Source organism: Schistocerca nitens, chromosome 1, assembly GCF_023898315.1.
Source record: "Schistocerca nitens isolate TAMUIC-IGC-003100 chromosome 1, iqSchNite1.1, whole genome shotgun sequence".
Lineage (NCBI taxonomy): Eukaryota > Metazoa > Arthropoda > Insecta > Orthoptera > Acrididae > Schistocerca > Schistocerca nitens.
In genome coordinates, this window is record NC_064614.1 from 1290837386 (window position 1) to 1290846212 (window position 8827).

Consider the following 8827-nt stretch of genomic DNA (forward strand, 5'->3'; position numbering starts at 1 on the left):
TACATGATGCTGGGTGGGAATGTGCATTTGCCAGGGAATGTAGCAAGACAGTTGATGCATTTGTGATGAACACTGTGTCTGGTTGTTGCAGTGGTTAATGCCACTGCATAGTAAGCAGGAGGTCCTGGGTTCAATGTACAGTCCAACACACATTTTCCTGCATCACTGCAAATCCACATAAATTCCCAATACAGCCCCTTTCTGTATTTCCTCCTGTTGCCTTTCCTTTCTCCCCCCCCCCCCCCCCCATCACCACCACCATCAGTATACATAATAAGTATCTTAATCACAGATTCTGCACGGTGTCTACTCTTTAGGATATATCCCGAAGAACAGATACCACACATCCGTCTAAAATTATTTTATTGTGGTTTTTTTGACTGCTTCTATTCTACTTTCCACTTTATACTTCTACTTTTTCTTTTGGCGACTGATTATTTTTGTACAGCATTCTTATTTCCAGTTTCCATGTCTCCCTTGCATTTAGAATTGACAATATCATTTGGCAATTTTGCATTCAGAGGCTTAGCAGAAGTTGCAAAACTTAGCCAACCTAGAATTTCGTAACATTCTCAAATTTTTTCCCTACTGGTACTTTATTTTAGACCATGTGTGTAATTTTTTTACACGCTTTTATAGTGAAGAGACTCATTAGGACCAAACTGGGAGGTGGCAGGTATCAAAATTATGACAATATAGCACTGCAACTTACGTTCTCCCCAATGGTTAGTAAGGTGGTGAGCAGTTGGAAAGTAAATGAAAAGTGTAATATTCACCTAGAACCATTAAAAATTGCCCCTGTTCAGGGGCATTAGGGCAGTAGACTATACTAAGCAATCATAAGGAAGAAGGAAGCATCAAACAAATTTTGGTCAGTTGTATAGAGAATGGGAGTTCAAGATGTCATTTCATCAAACGGCAGGCAGGGTATAATTTTGCTTCCCAAATATGCCTTATGATTGTGAAACCTGGAGTCTTAAGACCAAAGACAAGCAACGTATTGATGCACTGTGTTGCTGCAGAATACTGCGCATACAGTTCACTAAAAGAGGACAGATGTGTCCATTATGAGCAACTCATTATTTCCAGGCACCTTTCTTCTTGTGTCAAACAAAAATTCTCGAGTTCTTTGACCAGGTTTTGGAAACAGATGGAGAAAATAATCATCGAGGGAAAGATCAAGGACACGAGACAAAGGGGGAGAACAATTAGCAGGTGGGCAGATAGAATAAAGGTCTGGTCTACTACATCAGCAAGCTCTAAGAGAAGCTGGTAAGCATCCAGGATTTAAAGTTTGATTCACAGGGTCACAACGCCTTGTGACAATGATGATGACATTCTTGATGAAGCTTTACTTAGTGTACAAGACGTTATGCACATAACTGAGCCTTCTTACAATGAGATTTGTACTGATTGCGATTTTTAAGGTACTATTTTTTTAATTTGTGTTGTTTTTAGTAGTTATGAAACTACATAGCGATCAAGACTATTAGTTTACGATGATTTTGAAGCATTTTCGCTCATATCACTTAGAAAAGCAGTCGAAGGAAAGGCTATGAACGTGGCAGATAGTTCCAATTGCCAGTATCAAAAATCGGCAGTATTAATTACATATGAAACTTACTTGTAGTTACTTGGGATAAAACCAATCATATAAAAGTTCAGATGTAAGTGTACTCTGTTAGACACATCAACTTTTAGATACTAGATGTAAGTTACTGACAGGTATCGTTTGCGAGTAGGAGTCTGTGTTGCAAGCGGACAAGCTCTCCATCTGTCTCCATTACTTTTAATAATAGATTTATTGCAGACAAACTGGCCATTTTGTGCGCGAATTACAGGAATTATTCTCTATTCACTATTATTATTCTTAGTCACTGCAGAATTTCACCAGCGATTCTGTATCAGCCTACAGATTAACACATGATATAACTCACACTGGTCACTGCACATGGCACATATGGAGCTCCTGCTGGGCTCATGAAAAATCTCGGTGTTGCACAGTTTGTGGTGAAATCCATGCACTTAGGGTCTTGTCACTACGTGGCGGAGTTCGTATCCTCCCTGCGTCCATTCACAGTTTGTCATGGCGTCTGTCACATAGAAATCCTTCCATTACTTGCGTTTCTTCTCATGTAGTTCCGTCAATAAGTCCTAGTAGGCAGTCGTCTGGAAGTAAGTGCTTCAGCCACTTTTCTCCTATGAAGAAGGGATCCCTGGCCAGTTCATACACAAGCCGCGTGAGTGTGTATTTGCAGAGACATAGCACCCTTTTTAAGCAAGTAGCCTTCAGCTTCCCTTTTTTTCCGAGGTCTGTCTTCTTCAGATGAATCCATATGCTTTCCAATCCGTAAACTGCAACAGGTTTTTAAGTTCAAACCGTCGTAGGGCTGTTTACAAGGAGAGTTTCCCTATCGATTTGATATCATTAATGGCTCTCGTTGCAGTGCTGGCTCTGTAGTTTATGTGGCATGTGAATACTGTTCCCTGTGACTGAAGGGTAACTCCTAGGTACGTAAAGCTGATGACTGACTTTAGTGGTGTCTCTCCAACGTAGAAAGTGCCGGGTTTTCCTTCTCTTCTGAATGTCATGGAGATGGTCTTCTCTTCATTCAAGGATAGGTCGTGTTAGCGCCTGAGTGATCGGAATGACACCAGAGACTGGCAACACCACAACTGTCAGCTACCAGTCATAGAGAGAGGAATACAATGGAGACCACCACACCCTCACCAGCGGAAGTGGCCAATCATAGAGAGGGAGGTTCAAATAGGAATGTCACGCTGCCACTGGCGGAGGTCGAGGAAGAAAAAGAAGAAGAAAACGAGGGCTACACTTTAGTCGAAAGGGGAAGACGTAGGAAACATCAAGACAGGAGAGAAAACAATGATCGTCCCTTTGTGTTAGGGACAATGCAACCAACAGGGTTAGGGCTTCGAGCAGGAGAGCGAACCACCTGACTTTATGTGGGCCAACCCCATCAGGCCTCCACAAAGGAGGAAATCGTCAGACACCTCAATGGACTGGAAATAGCGGGAGAAATCGAGTTCGATGAGCTGGAAACAAAGGGCCACCTAAAGGCCTTCAGAATTGGGGTGGCTTTTGACTGCCGCAAACAAGCCATACAGCCAGAACTGTGGCCAATAGAGGTGCTGGTGAGACAGTACCTTTTTTGGAGTAAGAGGCCTGAAGCCTCCAGGTTGTAATACCATTCACAACAAACTCAGATTCAAAACATTAAACTGGAATGTTGTAGGCCTTATCACAGCAGTAGCATGCGTTCAAGATAATTTCTTTAGACCTTGTGATATTGTGTTCCTGACGGAAACGTTCCTTACAAAAGACAGTAACAAAGTAAACATACATTACGCGATCAATGTTGTGGCGGAACAATGCCCAAAGGACAGACCTAAGGGCGGCATCACATGTCTCATCATGAACATTTTCTCGCCCTTCTCAGTCTCCCACAAATCAAGGCACTCTCTAGTAGTAACGACCGCCATCCGTGTTCTTATATGTGTGTGCGTTCAGCCTGAGCTCACAGCAGTAAATATTATAGAGTAAATCAGTTTGCGTTAGGATACTACCACCCAGGACGACCCAGTCATATTGGCAGGAGACCTGAATTAGCCTGTGGACACCCCTTCACGGGAAACGACAGATGTCATGAACTACTTGGAAGAGGAAGACTTTGCACTTGTGCAAGCACAGTTGACCTCATATTTGTGAACTCCAAACCTAAACCACTAGAATAACGCATCATCCTGGGAGTGGAAAGAATACACCTACCAGTGGAAACATCGCTATAACTAGAGAACACAGTAAAAAAGAGGCCGAACAATTCAGTCAAGCTAAGGAGGAAGGCAGACGTATCAGCACTGGGCAGTCTCGACACCAGTGCAATAACATTGCTGCAAGGAGAGAATGTCAATGAAGGTGCATCATGGATAGAAGGACTCATCCTAAAGTCAACTCGCGCAGTAGACATCGCAAAACGGAAAGCTAAATCGTGGGACCCTACGCAGGAGATTGTACTTTTTACAGAAGAAGAAATAATCCATAGAATTATGAGCACGAACAATAAAGTATGTGACCCAGACAACATCTATAGCGAGCACCTGAAAACTACGTTCCCTGTACTAGTGATTCCCCTCACAGCGCTCCTCAATGAGTGCCGGAAACGAGGAATTGTACCAGATCAGTGGAAATATTCGAAAGTGATAATACTGTACATGGGAAAAGGTAACACGGCTGACCCAAACGTGTACAGGGGCACTGCTCTAGAGAACACTCTATTCAAGATCTTTACAACACTATTGTGCAAGCGTCTTAGAGATATCCTCGATGAGAAACTCCCCGATTCACAGTTTGGTTTCAGATGTGGGAGATCAGTGGCACAAGCTGTACACTGTCTCCAAACCGATACAAAAATGGCCGTAGCGAACCGAGGGGGAAAGCTTCATGCAATTTTCGTAGACTTCACCAAGGCGTTCGACACAATCAATAGATCCATTCTAATGAAGAAACTGGAAACCTCCTTAGTTCCAAGACATTACCTGTTGCCAGTCATTAGAGACCTCCATTACTTTCTTTACAGACTGTTGAAACCATAACTGGAACGATGAGACACTTTCCATGTATGGAAGCTCGTTGCTAAATAGCTTCCCAATATATCGATTACATATTGAAGTGATTAATATCTAGTCAGTACCGACGATGTAGTGGCATAGACGTAAGTGAAATTTGTGGAAATTTATAGTTGTAATACAACAGCAGTATGATGAACAGATGTACTGAAAGTGCAGTAACTCATAGTATGCTGGCAGTTAGCATAACGTTACCAAATTTCGTAACTTTTGTTGAAATATTATGTTTTCGCCAAACGTAAATCAATAACCCTATAAGATATCATCTTGTGTTACGAAACTGAACTGCATTGTAGCTGGAATGTAGCGAACTATCATGCTGCATTAACCCAATTTTACAGAAAAAAACAAGGTGCATAAGTAATGCTGAAATAGAGGGTTCAGCGTACTGTGAACGATTTAAAAATCAGGCAAATGGGGCTGTTAGCGTGGGTTGTTCGGTGACAAAAATACTTAACCAAAAAATAAATACATTGCTGTGACACTTCACAAAATAACTGATAAGTACGTAGCACTGAAATTTTACGTAATCTACGAAGAGCTGCACACCACCGTGATACATTGCATTGCAATTCTCTTTCTTGCCTGACTCAAAACACTGTGGAGCAGATGCAAATCATTTGACTGACGATGATTTGGTCTATTTCCGTAAATATTCGAATACCAGAGTTCAAAAGCCGATGGTTAATTCTCAGATTACAAGAAAAGAACTATTTTAAAAGTGTCCTGATTTACTGAGCTGTTCGAGTCGTTACCAATGACTGTAAAATTTGCTGAATTGCTTTCATCGCCAAACAAGGGCGTCCTAGCGCGGAATGTGGGAGGTGGCTTTAGCGCTAGGAAAAGAAAAATAGCTATTTTCGCAACTGAGAGTGAGAGATGTGTCTATACAATATCAGTTTGAAGAAAGCCGCATGTGGTTGATATTTTCTTATAGCAAGTGTATCTCAGATCCGCTCGTCTTGAAATCTGAAAACCCATTAGCCGCTATTCTCCTTCCAAGTAAAATGTGAGGTGGCTATTGTTTCTGCAAGCTAAAAGCAGGATTGCACATTTAATTCGCAATTTTTTCCTTCATATTACCAGCCAATGTAAAAACTACCCTCCGGTATTAAAAAGATAAATGTAGCCAGCAGTCGTGTGTATCAGAATTTTACCTACGTACCTAACAACAAAATTCATTAATATTTACACACTGGTAACTTATACAAACTGTACCTTCTCAATTTTAGTACATAGTACGTAGCAAGGGGCGGATCTACGTATTATAAAGTGGCCGCATTCGTATGTTTGCTAATTAGTAAACAGTTTTTCAATGATTTTGAATTTTATTTTGTAAGAAAATGTTTGGTTTCCACCATCCCACCGCCTTAGACAGTGTGTGTGCTGTTGAAATTTCCTAGCTCTGCTAACATAACTATTGTATGCACTTACAAGACCAGTTAAAATACAGTAAGCATTAAATTATTTCCTCATGAATAGTTTCATTCGTTTTAAAATGAGCTGCAGTAGCAGGCCTACACAATACATCAGCGTGATTTTGGCCGAGGGGGCAACATTTCGCTAATCAATGACTCGGAGCAACCATTAAATAATTTCGCACTTAGTATTTTTAAGATGACTTCAGTTATGACTTGGACAGATTTACGCTGTAACCTAATTTCGTCAGTTCCAGGTGAGTGGACAAGAGCTACGTATATTCCGTGGCGGTGGAATGTGGGCCCAAGGACTGGCGAAAGGCTGAGGAATGATAAAAGGTTGCAGACAGGACTGCAGCGACGCGCAATTAAATTTCAGCCGCCGTCGTTCTCTTTACGTACTTGATATTAATACGAAAGACAATATAACTGTTGTATTTCCCATAAATCTCACCTGTACGGCTGGATGTCGCGGCGCGAGCGCTGCAGATCTGCAGAGGCCTCCGACGTCTGTGTCGCGTCTCGCGGAGGCTGCTGCCGGGCAACGGCCTAATTGTCGGCAGTCTTTTGTTCTCAGCCGTGAACGCGGTTAACGGGAAAAACACTGTAGGTGTCAAGCATTTACGACTGATGTTAAATAAGTGACGCATCCAACATGGAGTTCTCTTTTCAGCAAACGTTTAGCTGCAACGCATTTTCTACGACATTCTGAGCCCGTTGACGGATCAATTCTTGTGTTACTTTTAACCTCCAGGTTCTTTTCCTTTGATACTGAACTGACAGTAACACTTGCATCCGAACGTGTAATTCAAGCAATAAAATGGCTTTCCTTGTTCCATTTGAGTGCTGCTTTTCAACTCTACAACGTACTACTATCGTATAAGGTTACAATATTTCCTTTTGTGCAGTTAAAAAGTATTACATACCTGCACGAATAATTTTTTGTTTAGGTTTTGATAGGAGATGAGAGTTGTTATGTGAAGACTTTTCAAGAAGAAAAATTCTACTATTTTACGGAAGTACAATATTAATGTAATTCAGTTTGTGGCTTGCCTTCTTGCGCGTATCCAGGATCCGAAATAGTTGTGGCGGACAGATGCTCGACCGATATTGGTCTGTTGGAAGGGGGAGGGATGGAGGAAACGAGGCATAATTTCTTACAAGTAAAACTCAGCGTCAATTTAAGACTGTTTATTGGTTACCAACGTAGGCCTGCAGTGCTACCATTTCATGATAGGTACAGCTGCTGGCAACCTCCAATGTTCGTAACGAAGAGAGTGGTTCGTATGAGATGTGAGTTTATCATTTTGCTGTCAGACAAGTTACAGCCAGATAATTTGCGAATACTTTCTGTAGAGCCTATTCACATTTGGAGTAGTTTTTGACATTGGCTGGTAATACGAATTGAAGGTACAGTATTGATTTAGCCCTGTGGAACTAAGAATCTTGTGGCATTTTCAGTTGTAAGGAGATCAAGAAAACAATAGTTTTCAGATATCGGGACAAAGTCTTTGGGGTACAGTTGCTACTGCTATAAACATGTTATCTATAGATTTTCTTGCTTTCTTTAAATAATACGTCCATCAGTGTGACATTTGAAGATGCAAATTCAGTTGCCAAACATATTTTTTTATCATAATTTCATTATTTATTTGCTTTTTTTCCCCCTAAACAACCAGTTACAAGCAGGAGCAGTTAGTTCCTACGCCGCAGATGTTTTTCAGTATTAACAGTTAACCGTGTTTACATTGTCGAACACATCGCAGCGCGGGAATATCAGTTTCCTCATGGCCAGCACAGTGACGTGGGGACTTGGTATGCGTTTCGTTTAGCACAAGGGATTAAAAGCATAGAATTCTACTGCTGGTTAGAGGTGTCTAAACCAATTGCTTTATCAAACCAGAATATTTTCTCCTGAACTATGCGATCGCAAACTATCTATTGCAGAATACCACGAACAAAGATTCGCTCTATTCCTCCATGTTGAGTTTGTTTTCTCCCCCTTGACATTGTAGCAATATAAACTTTTGCATGTAAATCGTTCCTTATCCCATAGCTGCAAGTAGTAGTAGTAGTAGTAGTTTACTCATCCGTGGATAAGGTTTACAGGTATATTGCACTTGTCACATTACTACAATTTCAGAACAACGAAGACATCATAATTCATATCTACAGACAGTTACGTATCGTATGTCTGGGAGACAATGGTGGGACATGAAGTAGCCTTATAGTGGAAACTCTCCTGGCATTTGCCTGAAAAAGCCTAACTTAGGGAAACCATAGAAATTCTAAACCAGGATGGCGAGATGAAGACTATAATCTCCAGCCCCAGAATACACGGCCTGTGTGTTTAAAACATTGGTAGATCTATCGGTTCATGTCGGTAAAAGTAAATTAAGTAAAATATCATTTATAAAGAATTGCACACACTGTAAGCCTGTTTCAGAGGACTGAACTGTAATGTAATTGGAATGTAGCGAACTGCTATGCTCCGTTAATCCAGTTTTACAGAAAAAAGCGAGATGCAGAAATAATACTGAAATGGAGTGATTCAGCATATTTTGGACGATTTACAAACGAGAGAAATGGGTACGTTAGCGTGGCAATAATGATGAGAATTAGATAGAATGCCAATGTTAAGGCGTCTACGACGAGTTGTACATCACAGTGTTACATTGCGGGACAACTATTGTTTTAGCTGTCTCAAACACTGTGGAGCAGATACAAATAATTCAGCTGAGGATGCTTGGTTCTATTTTCCGAAA

At 41.1% G+C, this 8827-nt stretch overlaps 1 protein-coding gene across 1 annotated transcript; it reads left to right on the forward strand.

Annotated features, from left to right (window-relative positions):
* The first annotated feature begins 4065 nt into the window (after positions 1-4065).
* On the forward strand, positions 4066-4611 carry LOC126234197 (uncharacterized). The gene has a single exon (XM_049942913.1). It carries the CDS (start codon positions 4066-4068, stop codon positions 4609-4611), a length of 546 nt encoding a protein of 181 aa, XP_049798870.1.
* The last annotated feature ends 4216 nt before the right edge of the window (positions 4612-8827 follow it).